Below are 25,393 nucleotides of genomic sequence, written 5' to 3'. Positions count from 1 at the left end.
TCCTTCCCTGCTTCCACCAAGAGGCTGCACATCCCCACTTCCCTCTGTCTTTCTTACACACACACACACACACACACACACACACACACACACTTTCTTTTCTCTTCACCCTCTCTGTCTTTCATCAGCACTTTGGCAGTAATTCCTGCTTCAGTGAACTGGGCATACAGTGCATGACTTGATCTGACATGAAAGCTAAAGGCTAGCCATTATAGCCCTGTATTAGAGCCCATGAGTGGGGGAGAGGGAAGGGCAGAAGTATGGCGTAATTCAACAACAACAATAACAGCATCCTGAGCTTGTCCTCAGATCCTGAGCGTAAGGAGGAGAGAAAGTGGGAGAGGGAGAGAGGGAGTGAGAGAGGAGGCAGTCGCATCAGTCAAGAGGAGTAGGCGTGCTCTTGTGCGCTGCATCGTTTGATGATCTCCCCCCGGTTCCCCCTGAACCTCCACTCTCTGCTCTCTGCGGGTGAGGTCGGTCAAACAAAGCGTCTGAGCGGACTTTCCCCGCCGGAGGAGTCGAGCTCGACTTTCCGCCGGGCAGCAGAGCCGTGTGCATCGCACCGGTCAGCGCGGCCACACCGCGGCACTTTGGATAACTCACACAGCTGAGGATCCTGCCGTTTGCCAAGGCGCATCGCTCATCCGCGTCCCGCACCAAGAACAGCTGATCCCATTGCCATGAACGATCTAGTCAGTGAGCATAGGTGACTTTTGATTCCCTCCATCTTTTCCCCCCTTTTTCCTGTTTCATTTTTGGATTCTCTGAAGGTGTGTGTGTGGGGGGGGGGGGAATCCACGGTGGCAGCATAAGCCCAAAACTCGCTCTGTGCGCGTAGGGAGGGTATTTTTGCCCAAGATGCGGGTGGATCGAAACTGTGTGGTTCCCAGTGCGTGGTGTGCGTGTCTGCTTTTACTTTTCTCAACTCTAAGCACCAGGGTCACTGAGGTGGGAGGCACCCACCAAAGCATCCCTCCGTCCGTGTAAGTAGATGCTCTTTTACGCATCACTTGAATCTCCAAGTTTTAAAGCAGCACTTGATTGAAAATACCCGAGGTGTGTGAGACAACAAAGAATATTTGATGTGTTATTCTGACCTATTATTGAATGATTTCCACTGCTGTTTCACAGTGTGTGTAAGGAGTGTGCCTCCTCTTTTGCATCCATATTTCCTCTTTATGTTACATCAAGTATAAAATGTAAAATTGGCAGTGTTTGCAGATGAGTGCTTTTGCAAAATCTTTCAAACAGCACACTTGTCAGTACTTCTTAATCAGTGCGTTAATTCCTAATCTAACTTGCGAACTATATAAATGTATTTTGTAAAACTGTCTCTGCTTTCTTGCTTGTCTGTGTGTGCCATGCGTGTGTGTGCTGTCTGCAGGGTGAAGCTGTGGGCTTCAGCGTTTGGTGGGGAGATGAAGTCCATCTCAGCAAAGTACTCTGGCTCCCAGCTGCTGCAGAAGGTGAGCGGGTTTATTGTCTGAATTGGACTTAAGGTGTCAAATTGAAGGCACACTTTGAAACCCTAAGTAATTAAAGTATTATTCAAATGTCCACATGACTGAACTCGAGTAGGGTTTTCTTGTGGGCAGTTTGACTCTTGCAAAATACTGGGTAGAGGAGAAGAGGTTTTCTTTTAAAAAGGGAGCTTGCCTGTCCTTGAAATATATATTTTTTTATTTTAAAAAAGTGTTTACACCATCCCAGTGTGTAAATACATCCAGGGACACACTCTGCACTACAGATACTCTTTTTCTTTTTGGCGGAGCTGGTATGATGTGATATGTGGGTAAAGTAACTGTTATATTTAAAAGCTTAAATATACCTTTCTGAGAGACTTTTAAAATTGCCGTTTGGATGTGAAAAGACCAGCTTATGAGAGGAAACGACTGCCGAAATGACTGCTGTTGAGTAATTTTGGAATTGAGAGAAATGTCACTCTTCATCTCTTAAACTGCAGGACCCGTGCTTTTTAGCCACTTGAGAATCGGTAATGCATATCGACTAGGTAGGCACAGATTTAAAAGCTTATTCAGAACATGTGCCTTTTTAAATGGGTGTCCAATTCACAGGCTCTCCGGCAGATGCATTCACACACACACAGGCATACACACACACACACACACACACACACACACACACACACGAATATACTCTTTAGAAAGCGCAATTTTTTTTTGCCAAGCAACTGAAAGCTCCTCACATCTCTAACACCCCCTTACCTCTTTTGGTACCTCTCTGTCGTCTGTTTCCATCCCTCGTCCACTCTGCTTTGTGGCGTTAATGCAAGATTTGAGTTTGATGGAATGCAAATTTTCCTAATGGAGGGTCAGTTGATGAAGCATGAGTTAAAATGGGCTAATGGATAGCCGGTGGATAAAGGGCCAAGCTGAAGCTAACCTCTCAGCGGGCGCTCAGACACAATTTTGAGCTTGGGGCCATCACTTCGAGGCCCCGGTGGATGCAGAGACCCACTGTGGTGTGCGGCTTCAGTTCGGTGTCACACAGACCGAAACTAATGATCTGATGTGACGTATAAACTTCCACATGAACCCTATACATGAGTGCCCCTCCCACACACACATAAATGTATGCACACGACCACACACTGCATATTCACACGCACAGTCACATAGACACATATGGGCCGACAGCGTGGATGTCATCAGCCGCTCAGAAGCCAGAGGAAGTGGTGTTATCTTTTTGATAGGATAAAAAATGTTCCCCCTTCTCATCTTTTTCCGCCTCAAAAAGGAAGATAACCCTCCCACAGAGTGACGACCTCTTTATGAAATGCAAATGAAGGCCGCAGGGTTAATTGAGCAAAGAAAAGACTTGAGACCTCTTTGTGGGAAAAGTGCATCTCTCACACCAAACTGGTACGTTGGAAGTATAGCGTTATTCACCGTGCCCACTTGCTGGATCGCATGGCATTGTCAGATGTGCAGGGTGTACAAATGCACACATGCAGTCACTTGCGGGCTTTTGGCAACATGTCACAGTGTCCTGTATGTTGTGCCTCATTGTATGTCAGTCTAGTAGCTCTTGTCCAGGAACGCTCAGGAGGGTCCACAATTCCCCCGAGGGCACATATGCTTTTAAATAGGCAGAAAGAATGTGGCATATACACTGTTGTACATAGAGAGAGGGACGGTGCTGAGGAGAAAAGACCAAGGCTTGTGTGTACGTGTGTGTATATGTGTGTGTGTATTTGTTTCCCCTGGGCAGGGGACAGATGGACTCAGTCTCTCTTCAGTTATCTCTCTGACCCTAGCGTAACAAAACTCCCTTGGAAATAACCATACCTCTGCTTGAGCTCCTCTCACACACAAACACAGATACACTATGCGTGCAACTCAACCTGAGTGTTGCATAAATAGACACACACAAGGCATTATTTGAATGTACATCACATCATGGTATCTTTTATTTAAAAAAATGTTTTGTGCCGCCACCACCAAAACAAATTATATAACGTATAAAAAATATCCTGAAATTTATATTTTGGTCGTATTCATTGAACACATTTTATGTTTTTCGCTGACACAATAAGAAAGGAAAAAGGTGGAAGAGTAAGTGGGTGCATAAACTATTTAAAAGCTGCCTGATGACAATGTACAAATCTAATCAGTGCAGTACATAAATTTCAGTAAAGCAGCCACAGAAGAAACATAATGAACAACGCTCATCAGGTTTTATCTTCTGTCTTTTGCTCCTATTGTGGCTCATGCTTTTACTTTATGTTCCAAGTTAAAATGCCACGAATTTGAATTTTATACTTCTTTTGTGTTGACTCCACATTCGTGACTTGATTTTACTTCCAATGTAATCATCGTGAATGAGAGACGTTCTCAAAAACTGCCAAAGTGTGATTAATCGTAATTAATAACAGAACATTGTGCAATAAATGACTGTTTTGTTTTTGAATGATTGACAGGCCTAATCCAAATACGTTAGCCTCCTAATTTAATATTTTCACAGATAATTCATATGGATGCTTTCAGTAATTTTAGTCAGAATAAAAACAAGTTTGTAGGATCAGTTTTGAGCGAATTCACAACTTGAAATAGTCAATTATTGCGTGACTATTAAGTTGGAAAACAACATAATTTACCGAAGGACCTAGGGTGCAGAAATGATATGAATCTTAGTATTTTAAAATAATGACTTTCATTTAAATTAAGCTGTTTTCAGAGAACAAATTTAAAACCTTGTATATTTTTTAATAATCCGGTTAGGCCATAATCGGCCTTTGATCCAGACCCCCCGTCTCCTCTTTCCTCTCCTCTCCTGTCCTGATCTGTTCTCCCTCCCTCCTTCCCCACGCCACAGCCCACTTCCTGTATCCATCGGAAACGGCTCTTATTTCAAGGTTATAAAAGTCAGGGCATATGTGTGTATGTGTGTGTGTGTGCACTTGTGTTTCCCTGAAGAAGAAAAAAAAACATGATCAATAATGCCTTCAGTGCGTTACACAGATCAGACGTTAGCAGTGTACTTACCACTGTATGTACAAAAACAACACACGCACTCATAGGACACTGTACACAATACCGCGTACACTAGCCGTGCGAGGGACAGCCGACTTCTGTCTGAGACACATTAAATATCTCCCACTGATAGTTAGAATTAGCTCTGTGTGTTTTACCCTCTTCACTGCTATTCTGTTGAAATCTTTAATTTCATGTATCATTGAGCAACCTGTCTATATGAGCCAGCCTGGCTGTGATGGCTGTGTCTGCATCTGTGTATGTGTGTGTGTGTGTGTGTGTGTGTTGTTGGCTGGACTAGTTTTCACCTCACTGATGTTATGGCTCTCTGGAATCAAAGTAGTGGGACATTATGCCACGCTGAAATAACTTCAAGCCTCTTGGTAATGGAAGATAGAAGACAAATGATCATTCTGTGGGATCGCCACAGTGGCTTGCTAGAAGTTATCCGTGCACGTCTGCTTTCCTATTTTTAAAAGCATAAGCTGTTTGTAGCGGCCGTATGTGTTTGCAGCGTGTGTGTGTGTGTGTGTGTGTGTGTGTTAAAGTTTGTGCGTACCTACTTAAAGCATGCTCAATCACACACACATACCCGCATGGTATACACAGCAAAAGATCACAGGATGATAGGAGGGTGTAATGATGTGTGACAAGAGTATGCTGGCAATCGATTTGCCTGGGTGGGGAAGGAGTGTGTGTGTGCATGTATGGTGCGCCATACCATTTTCCTTTACTACCAAAGAGCTCAGTGTGGCGAGCCACTGACATGTTGACATGCTGGCAGGATTCCTAAAGAATGAGCTAAGGACAACCAGGTGAAGTGATTACTTAAAAAAGAAGTGATGGATGAAAAATAAATATCAGAATTGAAGGCGTCCAGTGAAGTGAAGAGGCAGAGATGCACAACGAGTGCATGCTGGGTTTATGGAGTACAGAGATCAAATAAGTGCATGAGCATCAGCCAAAATATTGAATACTATGCACCTTAACAAAGCAAGAAAAAAAGTATATATACTGTATATATCAAGGCTGTAGCCATGGAGTCAACATTTAGCCAAACCAAATCTGCTCGAGGGTTTGACCTCCCCGAATTACAAAATTTAAAAAATTAATTTCATATTATTTATAAGGAACAACAACTGCGGCTGTGCAGTACAATATCTGAATATGCAATAAATGAAAGCCACTACTGTCTACATAAACTACACACTCAGCATAAATAATTGGCTCTTTACTCAGACTTCACGTGGGCTATCTGATAAAAGCGTAAAAAAAGGAATTAATATTTGTTGAATATGCCGTGTTCTGCTCGGGTACGGCAACACCACTTGGACACACTACAATCAGGACTGCAGTACACCGTTAAACTAGAGGACGTAAGCCTTAGTACTGTTAATGGTTATTTGTTAAGTTTATTTATGATTATAGTAACAGTGGGTCTCGGTTGTCTATTGTAGAACAGCATTTTTTTAATCACTGTATTTTTAGTGGTGGTGGTGGGGGGTGGGGAGAATTATGAGCATATAAATATGAATATTGGCCTGTCTTCAGCGGTATATATGAAAATGTGATTAATTAATTAATGTGATGTGTGTGATTAAAAAAATACAGGTTCTCTCTATCTATAAATATACAGTGGGGCAAAAAAATATTTAGTCAGCCACTGATTTTGCAAGTTCTCCTACTTAGAAAGATGAGAGAGGTCTGTAATTTTCATCAGAGGTACACTTCAACTATGAGAGACAAAATGAGAAAAAAAAATCCAGGAAATCACATTGTAGGATTTTTAAAGAATTTATTTGTAAATTATGGTGGAAAATAAGTATTTGGTCACCCACAAACAAGCAAGATTTCTGGCTCTCACAGACCTGTAACTTCTTCTTTAAGAAGCCCTTCTGTCCTCCACTCGTTACCTGTATTAATGGCACCTGTTTGAACTCGTTATCTGTATAAAAGACATCTGTCCACAGCCTCAAACAGTCAGACTCCAAACTCAACCATGGCCAAGACCAAAGAGCTGTCGAATGACACCAGGAATAAAATTGTAGACCTGCACCAGGCTGGAAAGAGTGAATCTACAATAGGCAAGCAGGTTGGTGTGAATATATCAACTGTGGGAGCAATTGTAAGAAAATGGAAGACATACAAGACCATTGATAATCTCCCTCGATCTGGGGCCCCACGCAAGATCTCATCCCGTGGGTTCAAAATGATCATGAGAACGGTGAGCAAAAATCCCAGAACTACACGGGGGGACCTGATGAATGACCTGCAGAGAGCTGGGACCAAAGTAACAAAGGCTACCATCAGTAACACACTACGCTGAGAGGGACTCAAATCCTGCAGCGCCAGGCGTGTCCCCCTGCTTAAGCCAGTACATATCCAGGCCCGTCTGAAGTTTGCCAGAGAGCACATGGATGATCCAGAAGAGGATTGGGAGAATATCATGTGGTCAGATGAAACCAAAATAGAACTTTTGGTAAAAACTCAACTCGTCGTGTTTGGAGGAAGAAGAATGCTGAGTTGCATCCCAAGAACACCATACCTACTGTGAAGCATGGGGGTGGAAACATCATGCTTTGGGGCTGTTTTTCTGCAAAGGGGACAGGACGACTGATCCGTGTTAAGGGAAGAATGAACGGGGCCATGTATCGTGAGATTTTAAGCCAAAACCTCCTTCCATCAGTGAGAGCATTGAAGATGGAACGTGGCTGGGTCTTCCAGCATGACAATGATCCCAAACACACCGCTCAGGCAACGATGGAGTGGCTCCGCAAAAAGCATTTCAAGGTCCTGGAGTGGCCTAGCCAGTCTCCAGACCTCAACCCCATAGAAAATTTGTGGAGGGAGTTGAAAGTCTGTGTTGCCCAGCGACTGCCCCAAAACATCACTGCTCTAGAGGAGATCTGCATGGAGGAATGGGCCAAAATACCAGCTACAGTGTGTGCAAACCTGGTGAAGACTTACAGGAAACGTTTGACCTCTGTCATTGCCAACAAAGGTTATGTTACAAAGTATTGAGTTGAACTTTTGTTATTGACCAAATACTTATTTTCCACCATAATTTACAAATAAATTCTTTAAAAATCCTACAATGTGATTTCCTGGATTTTTTTTCTCATTTTGTCTCTCATAGTTGAAGTGTACCTCTGATGAAAATTACAGACCTCTCTCATCTTTCTAAGTAGGAGAACTTGCAAAATCAGTGGCTGACTAAATACTTTTTTGCCCCACTGTAGATAGATAGATAGATAGATATGACTAGCTTTTTCTCTACTTTAATAAACTTAATATATTTTTGTGGCATTTCAACACAATACAAAATCATCACTGACAGACAAAAAAAAAACCTGGAAATGAAAACCAAACAGTGCCACCTTTTCAAAATATACTTATTTTTTGTTTTAAATTCTGTCAGTCAAACTCGATTTAGCATCTTTCACACAGGTTAGTGCAAAAAAACCAACATGTTTTTCCCTTGATGCCAGTTCACTTAGCAGTATCTAATGGGCTGTGAGAGAATCTTATGAACTTAAGAGATCAGTGAGTTCTGTCATACACGGCGAGTTAAATGATTTACACACAACAGTGATATGTTTTAATCTATCGGAGAGACCTGTTTCACAGAAGCATAATTTAATATTTCCACAGAAGGCAGTTGTATGTCTGTGTTGGAAAAAAAAAAAACCTTCTATTTTTGTTCTGAATATGTATTTTAGTCACACTAACCAGATTTAAGAGCATGACAAATTATCTAATTTAGAAGTGGAAATGATTATGCATTTCAGTTTTTCACGTTCATTTAAAATTAATTACATATTCGGATGACAACAGTGGAAGAATGATTCTTGCTGTGCGCGGATATGAGCTTTTAAAATAATTTCCACTCAATGCTCATATTAAACAGTACTTAAAGTTTTTATTTGATTTAACATTCCTTTTTTCATTTCTGAATATTATGCATGTGTCACTGTTAAAAAGAAATAGATGCATTTTAAGTGTCTGTTAATTGTTATATAAATTGGCCTTTTAAGAAATCTGAAAGAAAATGTTTCATTTATGTTAGCTATATGTATTTGTTAAAGTTACTTTGATAAACTCAATACAAGAGTGATTTCTGTGTATTATTGCGTACATACACATTGATGCACCAATGTCATGACCACAGTATTGTTTTGGGGAATGTGCACATTTTATTTATCTGAGTTTATATATGTATAAACCCACAAATTAATTTTTAGGATGATACTGTCATTGTTTGGGAGTGTTTTTTATACAAAGGGAAAGATATCTTATTAGAAAACTTCATAGACATTTTTGGTGGCTACTAAAAAGATTCGCTGGGGGTTGGGGTTGTGCTGGAGGAATTTTAGTGGCATCAGTATTTCTAAAATCCTGGCTATGGCGCACTTCACTGTAAGCAAGCTGCTGTTTCACCCTGGTGGAAGAAATTATACAAACTAGAAAAGTGTACTCAGTAGAGTGCAGATCTTCACCAGGTGGCCCCCGGATCTGGTCGTGGCCACTCTAAATGACTAAAGACTTTTTCTCATTGACTTCAAATTAGGAAAGCGACGTCTGTTAATCAGTGGATACATCGTTTTGAGTATCAAATCACAAAAGGACTCGTTTTAGTATTGAGATTTCATCCACTCGGCCTGCTAACATTTTGAAAGTCTAGAAGAAACATACGACTAAATCATTTTATTCCCATTCAAATTATCAGAGGTCCAAACTGTAGGTAGACGGCCCAACGGACAGAGATTAGATCCTCAGCTGGCAAAGTCTCTAATGCGCTTGCTCTATCGGCCCCAGTGATGTGGAAGATCTGGGTAATTCTACATCACCAGGAAGTCAAACTTGGGGCCCTGTCCTCCAACACTGGATACAGTTCTCTATATATATCCATAGATTTTGTTGAAGACCCAACCAGCTGGTTAAGAGTGAGGTCAGTGACGGTATAAAACAGTCAATAAAACACATTTTTAAACAACTGTGAATCAACACAACCACAAGAGGTTGTTGAGCATACAGTCATAAATGTGCATACAAAATATTTGGCTGTTTGGTCTAGTAGTATGTGAAGTTAGCTGCGGACAGACAAATACATACACTAATGCACACATGACCAAAAGCATGATCATCTCCAGGTTAATAAAATATATTACGTCTTTGGTGAAACCTGAGTTTTAAGCTGCTAAGGTATTTAAAAGTATTTTTTTTGGGTCCATTAATTCAAAATCTTATGGTCAAACTCCGTCACTTGCTCTTTAGACTCATTTGAAGAGCGCTTTTACTTATTTCTCTTTTTGCCCTCTATTTGCCTTTCTTGCCCCATGGATGACTTTGTATATCTGTGTATGTGTGTCTGTGTCGAAGTAGAGGGGGAAGTATGTGTGATGGTGCCAATCTGCTGCCAAGGGTGGGTGATGGCTGAGGCGTTCCAGTGTAACAGTGTGTCAGTGAGGGGGAGACGGCTGCAGATTAGATTTAGCTTTGGGAAAATTGAATAGCTGTCAGGTTTGGTTCAGCACGGCTGGCGATGAGGTGAGGGAAGGGGGTGTGTAGGGGTGTGTACTGATGACTGTCCCTCTTTCCCTAACCTCCCCTAACCCTCCCATCTCTTCTCCTGCTTCTCTCTCCCTCCCCCTCTTGTTCTCATTGACCAAAGCATGATCTTACTAAATTTGATTCCTCCACCGCTCGTAGAGGGAGAGGGAATAGAGAGGTGTGTGTGTGTGTGTGTGTAAGAGAGAAAGAGAGTGGTGAAAGAAGGAGGAATGCCGTGTCACAGAGTTAATTACAGCGTTAGCAGGCGGGAGTGCAGCCTGTGCTGCTATCCTTTCATGTCCTAGCAGGCCAGCTTTAGCCAACACAGCCACTCACTCATACTGTAATTAGTGCTTTGTTGGTGAGAAAAGCATGAGAAAAGCCACCGCGAATCAAACACCCTGCCTTTGCTGTGGAGAGGTCAGGAGCAGGGAGCGGGGCCCTTTGCTACGGGATTAAAGAACTTAAATTCTTAAAGAGCACAACTGCTGACGCTGTGTTTGTGGGCTTAGAAAATCAAGTGTCTTTTGATGACTTGTTGTGCGGTTTACCTCTTTGATTCATCCCCAATCTCTTTGACTAAGTTCATTTGCTGGCGTGAAAAGTGTTTGATTTAGTAGTTAATTTGTGTTTGTAAGGAAGTAGATTTTTCTTCCCGGTTCCTGAAGTTTCTGCAGAAGACACACACACATGCATGCATAGTGTTTGCATACAGCGTAACACCTTACACTCTGTGCTATTAGGATGATGAATGTGAAAACTGAAGATAAATATCCACTGTCATCTGTCATTGGCTGATCGGGCCTGGCTCTGCCTCTGTTGGCCTACAGATAAAGAGCATCTCACCGTGGCTGCACCGGACATTAACGGACACACACAAGCACACACACACTCAGATTTCTGTAATTATGACAGATTGCTCACCTGGTGTGCTCCACACTGGACTGCATGCAGAGAGTAAACATTAGGCAACTTGGTAAAGGGGCGGGACTAGTACTATTAAGCACATTAACGTGTGCGGCATTGTGTGAAGGACTGTCTGTGACTTGCTGCTGTCCACATCCATCATCCTGCCGGTTGTTTGGGTCCAGCCTGTGTGCTGTAGGTAAAGCTGGCCCGTATAAAGCAATACACTGAATAGATGAGAGGACATCAGACCCATTACAGCTGCTCCATCAATCACAAATACCTCCTGAAATGTCCTAAACCTCTGCATGCTCAGATAATTCTGCTTTATGCTCAGAATTGAAGATGAACTGGCACCTGAGCTTCTTTCTCTCTGTCTTTTGTCTCTTTTACTTTCTCTCTTTATTACCTTCAACCTCTCTGTTAACTCTTCCCTCTGTCAAAATTCTCACCCATGCATTTTTTTTGTCCTTGTGCCTCCCCCAATTATTTTCCCCCTCTCTTTCTCCCCTTCCCTCTCGCACTTTCTCTCCTCCTCTCCCTCCATCCCTCTGCTTTAATAATGGATAGGATGCAGCTACGGCACTAAAGAATACATGGGAGGGGATCTTGGGACACACCAGTGTTTGGAGCAAGTTGTGGTGCACACACCCTCAAAAAACTAGTTCCGCTGGCCTAGCACAATGTCAAGCACTCGCTGCACTCTCGGGCGGCCTCACTATTTGTCCCAAGTCACCCAGTCTGCCTCTGCATCAACTCTGCCAACGTACACACACACACTCTTGCACAAATACACACTTAGTTTGGCTGTACTTTACAGAGCCCCGCATTGCGCCCCATTTGCACAAAACTTCTCATAGATTGTGAGAGTGCTGCCAAATCCAGCTCAGTGGGACAACAGCCACGGCCCCTCCTCTTGATGACCTTCACCTGCACTTGCTATCATCTCACCCAAACACACACACTTGCTACTGTAACACAGGGGGGAAGAATACAGCTATGCATAAACAGCAATGTGAGAGTGCACATATCAGCACACACACACATGCACTTTAGTTAGCCTTTCCCTGCTACTCTCTCACACTCTACAAGTGTGTGTTTACTTTAGTTTCCTGTTGTGTCTCTTTTACATGTCATGCTATGCTTCTATTGGCTCGTGACCTGGCCTGGCTAATGTGCAGATGACACTGTGGTAATGCTCTGCGCTGACTAAGTGACAAACGATTACTTAGACACAAGGATCACTTTGGATCAATGCAGAGCCGTATTGATCACATGGTGTTGTTGACATGTGCAGTAATAAAGACAGATACTGTGTTGAAAGTAAGCAGCCCACATTTAGTCCACAGAGAGAAATTGTTGCTTATTTTTCAAGTGCATAAAAGTCGATTTTACGTTTTAGTCCTCACCTCGCCTGTGATTTATCCAGTGGTCATAACATGGTATTGGTAATCACTGAATCACCAGAGTTTAACTTACTGCTGGTCATGCTTTAATTTAACGATGACAAAGTTTTGATTATTCTCAGCATGAACTCAGCAAAAACCCTTCAATGGCCCACTCAAGTGTTTGGTAAAGCCCAGTTTGAGTTGTCATGGCTTGTTGAGTTGTACAAGACCTGATTGAGCCATCTCAAGTACTTGGTTGAAGTATATTAAGCCCAAAAACAAAATCCCCAGAGTTTTCTGCGGTTTTCAGAAACAGACTTTTTCAGGCTCCCTCCTTCAAAGAGGTTAGCAGCAGGAAAATTGGCATTGTGTTTGTCCACTGGGTCAGTCATTTCCATGCTTCCCATTTATCGTCCGTGTAAGCAGCCATGCATTGCATTCTGGTAGCGCAGTGTTGCATTTCAAGAGAAGGGGCGTCCACTCCTCATTTGTATAAAGTTGAATCTAGGCTACTTTGTGCAAATCAGGGGTGTCCACCAAGACTTGATGCCTCTGGAAACTCCCGAAGAACTTTTAAACTAACTCTTGTCGATCAAAAATGAAGACAGATTTAGCAACTGCATGGCTTATTTCTTGCCTCAAATGTTTTCCGAAACACATTTTGAACTATTTTCATAATATAAAAGAAAGTTTCAGGCAGCCCACGGGCCTAGTGACACACCCATCAAGCATCCAATGCTAGGAAGCAGTGCAACCCCTCACAACAAAAAAACGCCCCTGCAGACTTTCCATAGGTGAAAATATTCTTTTGATTGTTTTCAGTTTCAGAGGGCCTGATGAACAGAGTGGTGGATACAAAATGTGTAATTAAAAATGAGGAAATGAAAAAAATAGCTTCAGCAATCAGCTGAAATGTCCATTTATAATAGTTATTTACCACAATTTAACAAGATCTCTTTACCAAAATTTAGAGTTTTATGATTACAAATGGTTGTAAATTTGATAAATCTAATGTATTCTGATAGTATATTTGATGGATATATTTTAAATTAAAAAAAACAGTCAATAATGAGACAAATTAAGGGTGTTACTGCTGACAGTGGTAATAATGACTCAACAAAATCACACTGAAGCACAATAACAGTTAATGACATTGACCATTTCACTCTGATAACTGTGGGATGGTGCAACTTCTACTCAAAGGGGGTATTCAGATTGTTTTGAGTTGAAAACAGACTGAGCATAGAGTTAGTCGCATCACCAAAGAGGTGTTTTAAGTTGTTTAATTCTGCAATGAGTGTTGGTCAGCTGGTCTCTTTTGTAAACGTAACTGCAGATTGCTGCTCTTCTCTGTTGACATTAGTCACTAGGTGATAGCGTAGAGAGTATTGGCCATATATTATACCTTGCAAATGTTAATATTTAGCCATCAAATCAAATCAACACTTGCAAACTCTGCCTTTACTGAGGATGAATCTGAAGCTAACTTTAGCATGTCCGTACGATAGACTGTCCGGATGCTACATTGCCAGCGCAGTTGAATTGGCTTCTTTCATTTAATCAGCATCACATTATTAACAAACACTTAGATAATCGATTACTAACATGAATGTGAAACAATGCTGAATCGCCAACGTCTGCATCGCGATGCATCTATGAATCGATTATTTTCCCCCACTCTTAGAAAATTTTTCATTTCCTGTGTTGGCATACAAATCAGTAATGGGCTGTAGAATAAAATAAAATAAAATAAAAAAGGATCTGTTGAGCTGTTACACCATCATAACGAGGAGCAAGTCTGATGAAATACTACAAAGACTGCATGGGACTTCTTTGTCATTTTGAATGGCCGCTAATGGATTTTGGAACCTGTCAAGTTAGTTTGGAAAATGTGAAAAGCATGGCTGCCAAGAATTACAATTGGCCAGCTGTTTTTGGCTAACAGCAGTAAATGAGTATCCTGTTTGATATTGACTGGAACTGCGGCTCCATAGAAAATCAACGAACTTTCAATGAGCGATCAAGATGATGGCTGTACACAGGCAGGGTGACCGTTGGTTACTGTGAAGGAGGTATCGCTGCTGATGCCCACAAAGTCTCATTAAGTGAGTCGGGCATTGGGAATCTAGAAACCCAAAGTTGATGGTGAAAGAGTTAAAAATGTCTGATGTATTCCGTTTTCTGTACAATATGCTGATGACACTGAGACTTGGATTAGTCCTGCTGGGTCGCAGTAGTACAAGCTGTGGTCATGTGGTGTGTGGAATGATATTTGGCACTCTTACAGCTGAGAGACTGACCTCTATTTGAATGCCATGGTGTTCCTTAACACTGATGCTGACCACATGCATCCCCGCATTTAAAGACAATACTATCATCCATTGCTGTCTGATTTTTAAAACTCCCATTGATATCAGTATCGTCCTCAAAATTCCAGCATTAGCTGTGCTATAGTTGATATCATCTAAAAGTAATCATATTTATACTGTAAATACATAGTAAGTTGTTAATGCTGCGTATGTTCCTCAATGTATTCCATTATAAACTGTTTATCTTCTTTACTTTATACTTTATGTTCTCCATTCTCTCCAAATTGTTTATTATATTGCATATATTCAGTTCAGCTTTAGTATCTGCTGATGAATGTTTTGCGGTATTCAAAAGTATTCTTCTCCTCTGTGGGTGGTGCGTTTATTTCCCCCGTTTCTTTGTGAGGCCTTCAAAGCAAACTCGAATGAAACTGCCGTCCAAAAAAGTGTAACTTCCCATAATAAATCTCCACTTGCAAGGATGAATATTACCTTAATACATCCACCACAATGTTTTGCTCTCTCCTTCCACTTTCACGCTGGCTGCTGCTAGAATCAATTTGAGACTGTGAGAATGTATGGAGTGGAATAGGGAAGCAGCAGGCCGCATTGTACGTGCTGCTAAGCATGAAAAATGTTTTCCACGACTCTGCTGAAACCAACTGAATGCAGGCATCTACAGATAGACTGTGGACTATTAATCAGTTCCATGTGAACAGATTAGACCTGCTCTTGGTGCTATTATGTTTTTTGGTGAAGTGAATTATGGCTGTTTGAAAGAAAAAGTGGAGTGGAGATGCAAAGAAGGTACTTCCTGTACTTGCTTCACTTTTTAAAAGGGGAAGCTGCCTTTGCTTCATACGTGTACATTTTTTTATTTATTTCTTTTAGTGTAGATATGTTTTCATGCTGGCAGAGATGATGTCAGCCTCCGTCCTGAAGAAACTTCAGTGTGTGTGTAGGTGGGGGGCACACCATGATGGCAAGCCATGTGAGGACATTGAAAGATGGCAGTCATTAGAGAGAGCAGGGATTTGGCACCCACTCTGAGGGGCAATGGTGCATGCCCAACAGACGCAGTGCACCCTGGGACAGACTCCTGAACGCCGATACCAGCTGTGCCATAAGGCCTTGTGTGTGTGTGTGTGTGTGTGTGTGTGTGTGTGTGAGTGTGCTTGTTTTTGTGTGTACGTGTTAGTGTACAGCTGTTATTCCACTGTTCCTCTTAATAGCCCCAGGCAGCCTTTGAACACTCTATCACTGCAGAAGCACACACACACACACACACACACACACACACACACACACACACTCAGGAGCTGCAGGTGGATGAACTGTGTTGCGGAGTGAATGGGCGAAGTGTGTAAGTGGTTTCAATTATACTGAAATAAAAAAGAGCAACATGACATGTATGAGGTTAAATATCAGCAGGACGCTTTCATAAATAGCACTGGACAATGCTTTCTGTTCCAAATGCTCGCATTTGTGTGTTCTGCACTCTCGGCGTGGAATATGTTGCAGAATGACTTAAAACTCAGTGAATTAATCCTGTTAAATCCAAGATGAAAGATTTAGAGAGAGGGGGTGTTAGTGATTTTAATTTACCTGGTTATGAAACTAACTCTTTTAAATTCCCTTTTTTGAAATATGAGATCTTTTATTTCCTTTGAATTTTGTCTCTTATTGTATTTCCTGTCTGTAACTGTGTCATGGCCAGGACTCCCTTGAAAAAGAAATTCTTAATCTCTATGGGACTCTCCTGGTTATGTAAATAAATTGTAGCATTGTAGTATTGTTCTGTTGCCATTTCCCAGAGTAAGTGGTGGGATATGACTGACAGTTTATTGGACTAATAGAAAAAACATGAAGCGCACCACACAGAATCCCTGCCCCTAAAACATTTGTCCATTTACTGTAATGATGAAGCCCAGATGAAAATTGAGAAGCCCAAAGGAATACTATGGAAAACTGCAAACCAAGAGACAGTCAATAGAGTCACACTGAAGCAGTTATTTTAGATTGTAGCTATTCATATTTTGGAATGATTGGGGTCGCAGTTTTTGTTGTATTTGTCTTTGCATTTTAATTAATTGAGAAAATGGAGAGGATGTGCATTAAGTTGTGATTTTTCTCTCTGAGATCAAAAAATAAAACATGTTCATATTTAGTTCTATAGCATGGATAATACACGATAATACCCAACATGTTGTACAATCCGTGGAGGCAAAACACGATTCTCAGTCTGTTTGTTGCTCCACCACTTTCACCCTGATCACGGTAACCATTAGACAGGATTGCCAAGAAACTTTACAGACATTCATGGCCCCCAAAGGATGGAGCCTTCTGACTTCGAGGATCCTCTGACTTTACTCATAACGCAGCCATGAGGTTGACATTTGTGGTATTAAGTGAAACATCTCAACAGCTATTAGGCATATGCAATTAAATTGGTAAAATTATTCATGCCCCTCTCAAAATAATTACATTTCCATCAGCCACAGCTTCACTTTGTTGTTAGTGCTAATAGCAAATGTTAGCACAAACTAATCTACAGCCCTTTTTAAATAGGAATTGTTCAAATTTGCAAAAAAGCCCAATCAGTGTTCTTTCAGCATTGGCAGTATAAAAACAAAATTGGGGAGTGCGGCAAAATGCCACCTACCTACTTTTGTTTATACAGAATGTGCCTTTTTTGGGGCAGTGGGGGGCGTGAGCAAGTAACAAAACGTGTAGCTCAGCGTGTGACGTAAACAGTGACGCACTCTGAGGGAAGCCACCATTCGCTGAAAATCTGGCAGTGTAAAAGGGGCTTAAGATGGTGATTATGGTAAACATTATACTTGCTAAATATTAGCATGATAGCATTGTCATTGTGAGCGTGTTAGCATGCATATTGTCACCTTAGAATTATAAGGTTCTATCTTACTAACATAGGGTTGTTAAGTTATATGCATTTTTGGACATTTCATTTAGAAAACAGAAAAGCTCATATCACCTATGCTTTTTCGGATGCAAAACTCAATATCTCAAAACTGCTCAGACTATGGATAGAACCTTATAATTCTAAGGTGGCGATATATGTCACGGCTTAATACCGTGCCAAAGCCTCACAGAGCCAGCATGACTGTTGACTCGTAGTCCTATGAGAATAATCTCAAGTAATTTGAAACAAGTACATGTCAGCTCAAGTATGTCAGAGCAAGTCTCAAGTCCCTCTATTCAAATTAAGATGTCTTGTAGGTGTGAATGTTGCATTAAAATAACACAGTATTTCAATGTTTTCTTTTAAAAGCTGTTAATTACGTTTTTAGCTACAGTTTTTAAGACCAAGTCCTTCCAGTGCTTAGGCCTAGTAGTTAAATATGCAAACCCTGTCTCCTATGCATTATTTATTTTTATTTACCTGCGACTTCACAGGATTAAATTTTGACATTTAAAAATTTTTGCTTCTTTAGGGAATCGAAATAAGTCAAGTCGAATCTGACTTGAGTCCAAGTTGTAAGTCTCAGTCTACAGCTTTAATATTTAATGCATTTGGACAATCAGTCTTTGGTTTAGCTTTACTGTAGACACCCACAGTGGGGGATAGTTTGGTCATTGAACAGTTTTTACTCCCTGCCAAGTGTCACATTTTAGTTGTAAATGAAACTATTTACTGTTTTCAGCAGTCGATTCTGATTTTAGCTCCTCTGATGACAACACAGTTACAGCTGCTGTCACTGCTGTCAACCCACTGAAGAATGGGAAGCCAGCGTGTAACAGTGATGATAAAGAAAGACATGTAAGATCATTATTTAGCTGTTGTTATCTGTCTCGACTTAACAGAGCATTAATCAATCAAAAGCAAAGAGATACGATATTTGGAGCATTGTTATTAAGCCCAGCACAAGGCAGGATTCAGTTATCTTTCGGTGTAACCATGAATTTAATTAAGTTTTATAATAATTCAGTGTATTCTTTTGGCAAGCAAGATGGCATGTGGGATGGTTTTTAGTTGTTTTTTTTTTTTTTTACTGTACATGGTCAAGTGTGTATGTTGAACAGGTGCTATATGATGTCTGTAGATGTGACTCAGCAGAGCAGAAATGAAGAGCGGAACAATTTATTTTATTAAAAGATTTAGACCAGAGTGCCAAGTGTTAGTCATACCACAGTCTGGTTTCTTGCTCAGGCTTTTTCAGCCTCTAACTGTAAGTCTGACCATGTGGTCGATGTCCAGAGCCCAGCAACAGACCACAATGAAATGCTTCCCAGCTTACTTCTTCTTATGGCACAGTCTATTTCCTATCAGGAGCTGCCTTCTTCTCGCTGTATGATTGAGTGGTCTGTCAAAGCTGTGTGTGCGTGCATGTGTTCTCACAATCCTCCCCATTCATTCACAGCGCATTGATCTCACTTTGAGACATCTCCGCGTTATGATCAATATTATATTCATCCCCGCTGATAGATTGCACTGTGGTGAATGGAGCGGACATGATGGTGCGGCCAGTCAGGCAAGAAGAGTTTATGATCCCATGAGTTTTATTTGCGTTTAAAGATGTCTTGTTTTTATGTCTGTGTGATTAGCATTTACAGTAAGTGTTTAATTTACATTTTGTCTGTGAGTGTGTGTGTGTGTGTGTGTGTGTGTGTTTAACAATCCGCGGGGAGTGTCTCTGTGCCACCAGATACGGGACTTAGACCAACATGCTTTTGAGGCAGGGAGGACAAGCGTGAAATTAATTGTTCCACTTCATCTCCGGCCAGCGCTCTTCTTTTGAGGGAACAATTTGTCGGCTGGCATACAAGGGAGGGTATGAAAGGAGGAGGGCACAGCAACGATTTGGCGTTCCTGGGAGATCCTGTGATCCAGCAGTGATTTCCTGCTGTGGATTTGGGCTGGCGCACCTGTCCCCGCGCTCAACTAACAGACTTGGAGTGTTTGGAGTGAATGCAACATCAGTCAAAGTGCAATTGTTTCAGACAGTCTCTCACCCCTGGCTCTCTGTTTTCCCCTCGTTTCTGCACACAGACGCACACTCAGACACACACACACACACACACACACACAGCAGTGGCCCAGTGACACTGTGGCAAGAAGGCAACTTAAACTGTGGTTAAAGGTCCCTTCCACTCAAAAATGTCTTTTTCTTGTGTTTATATCCTCTAAAATGTCTGACCTTGACTATACTGACTTGTCTCTGGGCAAGATTTTTCACTAGCAAGGTTTTTTACTGTGCAGTCCCCTAAAATCTGAGATTCAAACATACCCAAGACAAGCTAGAGTAGGTACGTTACACATTCAAAAGCCAATCCCTGTCTAATACAGGAAAAACATATCAACAGGGGAACAGCCTTCGAAACAAAACACCAGCAAAGAAACCTGAAACAGCACAGAGTGGACTTGTCAGTACAGAGAGCAGAATTTGTACGAGCATAGTGAAGTTCTGGTACCAACTCGGTGAGGGTGCAGTTTTTGGATGTAAACCAGAACCTGGAGATTCCTTCTACTATTTATCAAAACCCCCACTGTCAAACGTGTGTCGCTGAATCTCTCCTCTAACGTTAACACTAGCCATCTTGATGTGAACTGCTCTCTCACCTGTCAACCTAGCACTAGCCTCGTATGCCAGAAGTTTCTACATACTTTGTTCTAGCACTGTGACAGCACTGGAGAAAGTGGGAAGCAAAAGCGATGGTGGACAAAATGGAGGCCAGATCCAGAATTTCTCTGGCCCTGTCTATACATATCCAGATATTTTTGTAAACGGATATTTTCCCCCCTCCGTCCACACGACCTCGTTTTACAAATTATTTTTGTCTACGCTAGAATACTAAAACGATTCCAAGTGCACACGTGTAATGTTCCCACAGACAGCGTTGTCGCTGCTGCGTTGCTTCAGAGCTGCTGTTTCCACAACTGAAAGCCAGTACTCCACATATTTATGGAGCCGTGCAAACCACTGCATTATCAACATCATGGTCCTACAAATATTTCACAATAAAAAGCCTTTTTGTTAACAAATTAGGGGATTCTGTTGACAGAAACGTTGTCAGGGGACTTTTATTTTGAAACGGAACCGGGAAGTGTTAAGTTAGAAATAAATATTTCTATTCATTTCATGTTTGTGACAGATATAATCATTGAAACTGTAGTGAAAGGTGATACAATGTGAATATGATTTTCAAAACACCATTTTCACTTCGCTGAAAATGCACGTCATGCTGAGAAAACAGGCGAACTGCGACCTTTGACTTGGGGCTGGGGTTTAGCTATCCAGTTGCAAAGTATACAGGATGGCGTTACCTTTTTCAAAACACCCACTGGAGAGCTCATCACCGTTGATCCCTGTTCAATTTAAGTACAAAGAACCTCACTTTACCATACTAGTGATGCTCTGGACATGCGAAAGTTTTCCTTCCACTTCTCATCAACAACAGTCTCTCTCTGGAAAGTGTCCCATCTGTTGGTTTGACCAGGTCTGATCCAAAACTGTCAGTTCTAGTGGACTTTAAACCCTGGACACTGGGGTGGAGCGAAAACATTGTGTGCAGCAGATGTCTCCGTTCATCTGTGAAGTGGTGAGTTTAGGTGGAAAGTAGTCATTAGACCAAGCAAAGCTGACAAAACAATAGGCATCAATAGACATGCTCGATTTGAGAAGATTACATCATCGTTTTCCAGATGCTCCGTTTTACACGTCCATACGGATAAATGGTAAACAGTTTGGCACCTTAGAGGGTGTTTTAGTGACCTAAAACTCAATTTGTGTGTGGACGAGAGATCCAAACATAGAGGAAAATATCTGTTTACAAATATATCTGGATACGGATAGCCAGGGCCTCAGTGAGGCGAAAAAAAGTGGATGTGCTTCCAGCCCCTTTTCAAAGTTTTTATTTTACTTTTAATGTGGGAAAACCATGTTAAACAAAATATTAATCATAGCAGAGTATTTTTACATACTTTCAAACGTATCTGGAGGGGGACTTTAAATTAACTTCAGCCACGTGATGCCTTTGGGTCCTACCTCTCCTCTTTTTCTTTTCTTCTCCAGCCCCGCTCCCCTCCTCCTCCTTTGGCCATGTTGCCTGTAATTACAAACATGGCTTTGGGGAGTCAGTGGCCCTTTGTATGAAATGATGACACTGCAAGACGTTTGTTCTCCTGAACATGTTTTAGGAGAATAGGTGCTGTTGCACCGTAGGCACAAGATTGTAGCTTGCATTAAGGTGTATAGAGGCACCTGAAAGTGTGCACACACAGATGGTGCACCTCATTCAGAGGGAAGTTATTTCCCAGTTGTGGGCTTCTGTCTTAAATAATTTAGTAAGGTCTTTGTCTGATATATTTAACACTTTTTCTAACTTATATTTAATATTATATTTTATAAATACATCATATTTTCTATAGGTTGGGAAAAGATAAAACTGATATGTTAATTAGGCTGCAAATGTTTAGTCTGTTTTTAGTCAGACAGTTAAAATACTATATCATAATTATTATTTACATTACTTAATATTATATAATGTTTGTGATGACATCATTGACATCAGGGACTATTTTTGATGTGCTGCAGTAGTCAACGTATCTTCATACGACAGTTTGTATGTCTTACAAATTAGCGCCCCTAGCAGTTAGGTTAGACTTAGAAAAAGCTGGGCATCCTCATGTTGCATACTCCACATAATGTGACATTACGCACATGCATAACTTCAATAACTCAACATTTACTTTTGGTTTCTCATGAGACACGAACAGCAGTCTTCTGAGTCAAAGTCCTGTGTTTGTTTGACCCAACCACCACCCTGACCGCCTTTTGATATGCAGACTTTGTCACTCTTAAGTGTCACCTGACTTCATCCTTTGCTCCCATCATATAAGGGAGGACAGCCTGCAGCACGTAGGTCACAATTTAAATACAAATTATATCGCATTAATTTTCATAGGTATACACACAAACAGTGAGTGATAACAGTCTTAAAATGGTTAAAAATATCAATACAACAATTCAGAAATACTCAAGCCGAATGGTGCCTGTCATTTACATGTTAATATATATTATATTATTGGACTGTTCTTACCAATACATTGATGTGTAAGCAGTATTATAATGTATAGTTGGTCTAGGAGGCTAGTTTTTCCTACTTACATATCTTGTGTTTTGTATGTAGAATTTGAATTTGCAAATTAACTGCAGCCGCAACTATCGCTGATAAATGCAGTGGTGTAGAAAGTACAATAATTCCCTCTGAAATTTAGTGTTGTAAGCATGACATAGTTGTATAAAAAAGAAATTTTCATTATCCTGCTGTGCAAGGGGGTCGGGATTTTAATGGCGAAGTAAAGTTACTGGGGGCAAATAATGTTCTGCAGCATTGTTTTACATTAATATTGCAAATATGATTTGCAGCTACACCATACCTTACAAATTTTCAGTCAGTAACACGTGAATGACAGATGCTTGATATTGATATTTATCCGCTGATATTGAATTGAGTATCCAAATACTAAATAGGGCCATGTTGATCATCAGTATCTTAAGGTAGTGCGGAGCAACTTTCACTAGAAAGTTTGTCAAACCCACCAGACACTTTCTTCTGTGTACCATGTTTACTCACTTCAGGGGTCTCAGTACATCAGAGAGTCTGTTAAGTGGACTTATTGGTCTCTGTGTCCCTGTGTAGACGCTCCTCGTCTCCTCCAAGACACACACACACACACACACACACACACACATTCAGAGGCTTTTCTGAGTCGTGTCTCTTTTGTTCATCAAACCAGACTAGACTCATGCACTTGTCGTCAGACAAGCAGGCGGAAGCAAACAAAACAAACGGGGCTGCTTTTTGTGAATGAAAAACCAAAAAACACAGCTTGAATGAGGCAGGATACTATAGCACACAGACTGGTAATTCAGGGTAGCGTGCTCAACGTCTTGGCACATGCTTCTGCGTCTCCTTTATTGCTGTGGATGTTCGGCTTCGTTCAGTGAGCCAGAGAGACATCTGAGCAACAACAAAATCAATCGCTGCTGTTTTGGCTTTTTCATTTACATCAAGGTGCAAATTTATGTTTCTCAATTCAATAATTCATAAGTGAAAAATCTTAACAGTTTATATGTCTGTTAATGTGTGTGTGTGTGTGTGTGTGTGTGTGTGTGTGTGTGCATATGTGTGAGGGAGAGAGAGAGACGGGGAGGAGGAACGACTCAAAGAGCAGCGAGATTGTGGGCCAAGCTAAAGTGGGCTCTGGTGACGCGTAAAATGAGCTGGGATTTGGGGGATTGGGGTTCAGTCTTAGTGTGAAATGAAGTTTTTCCCCTTCATTAATCACTTTATTATCAAACCCCAAGGAAATGACATACATAGATACAAACACGTGTGGTATTATGTCATTCTAACACTTCATTATGATGAATGACTAGCAGATAGACACACAAAAAACAGTCTTGCCATCTAATTCTACATAATCTGTCGGATCTATTGGGTGATTATTGAGGTTTTTATTGAGTTTTTCAATGCAGGCTTGCACATGTCTCTGTTTCTCCGTGCTGAAGTGCAGCCTGGATCTGGGGATTCTGCCCTCTGATTGTTGTCCCATAGTCAGAGCACACTGTGTAGGAGAGAGATTAGCAACATCAGCTCATTCATGTGATGCAGCACAGCAGCGGGGCGAGGGAGGAGATAAAGAGGGGGGATTGACTTACCACAGACGATACATGTCACCACTGCGTGTCTGTCTTCAGCACAGTTCAAACTACTTTTTGTAATGGACACATGAGGTAGCCTTAACAGCTTGATATATATCTTGCTAGGGGGAGAAGTAATTTGTGACTGAGCTGTAGTTCATGGGCAGACACAGTTATTTTAGCTTAGAGAAGCACTGTTTGGTACTCATCATCGAGCTGCTCCATTGGAGATGCTCTGCAATGAAGAGACCAAGACTGGCTGCACAGGGCAGCTTTATCATTGCACTGTATACTGTATACAACACTGATCCCCATCCTATTAAGCTGCTGTCAGTCACTCAGTGGGCTAATGACGTTATTGCTAGCTAACCGAAAAAACAGGAAATCATCCATCTAACAAAGATGAACAATGAACAGTGAACAGTTTTTCGAATGTGTCTGATCAGTCGTGTTTGCAATGTCACATGGACTAATTGTACAGTGGAGATAAATGGAATTTCTTTCGTGGTGCACACAGCTTAAGATTTTTAAATGTAACCTGTCAGTGCTGTGAGCACCACAAATTAAAGTCCATTCCCCTCCATTGTAGTGGTGGCAGCAGTGATCTCAGTGGTTGATGATATCTGAAAGTTTGTCAAATACCAATGCTCTCTCAGGCCCCATGCCGTGGGATACCGACGTGGTAGGCTTTGGCATTTCTATGAGACGCAATGGGCTTTCATCTAACTCCAATGTATACCCATCTGCGGCAATATTTGACGCTCAGAGCAATTGACATAGTATAAAGAATGAGAAAGTTCACCTAGGATGGGCGTGAGGGGTGGTGGATTGGTCAAACATAAACAGACTTTCACCCATGAGACCGCTGCTTGTGTCCCATTCGACACCAAAAGTCAATGTTGTTTTAACGATACGTCATTTATGTCCATCCATCATGTACTTGCCTCACTTGTGATGTATTTATGCCATGTTACATATTTATTTTCACCCAAAATGTGATGCTTTTTCTAAACCTTACCAACCTAACTGTGACCTAACAGCTCTACCCATGTGTTAGAATGTGTTTCATCCAGGAGACA

At 41.3% G+C, this 25,393-nt stretch overlaps 1 protein-coding gene across 3 annotated transcripts in view; it reads left to right on the top strand.

Moving 5' to 3' along the window:
* Nucleotides 1-391: 391 nt before the first annotated feature.
* Nucleotides 392-25,393, top strand: part of cacna2d3a (calcium channel, voltage-dependent, alpha 2/delta subunit 3a) — a 151,711-nt gene continuing 126,709 nt past the window's right edge. For all 3 annotated transcript variants that reach the window (XM_078170001.1, XM_078170000.1, XM_078170002.1), the window contains exons 1-2: nucleotides 392-983; nucleotides 1,385-1,466. In XM_078170001.1, the coding sequence (XP_078026127.1) occupies nucleotides 859-983; nucleotides 1,385-1,466 (207 nt within the window). In that variant the 5' untranslated portion in view covers nucleotides 392-858. The remainder of the gene's footprint in view (nucleotides 984-1,384; nucleotides 1,467-25,393) is intronic.

Source organism: Epinephelus lanceolatus, chromosome 8, assembly GCF_041903045.1.
Source record: "Epinephelus lanceolatus isolate andai-2023 chromosome 8, ASM4190304v1, whole genome shotgun sequence".
Classification (NCBI taxonomy): domain Eukaryota; kingdom Metazoa; phylum Chordata; class Actinopteri; order Perciformes; family Serranidae; genus Epinephelus; species Epinephelus lanceolatus.
This window is presented reverse-complemented; position numbering and strand designations above follow the sequence as displayed.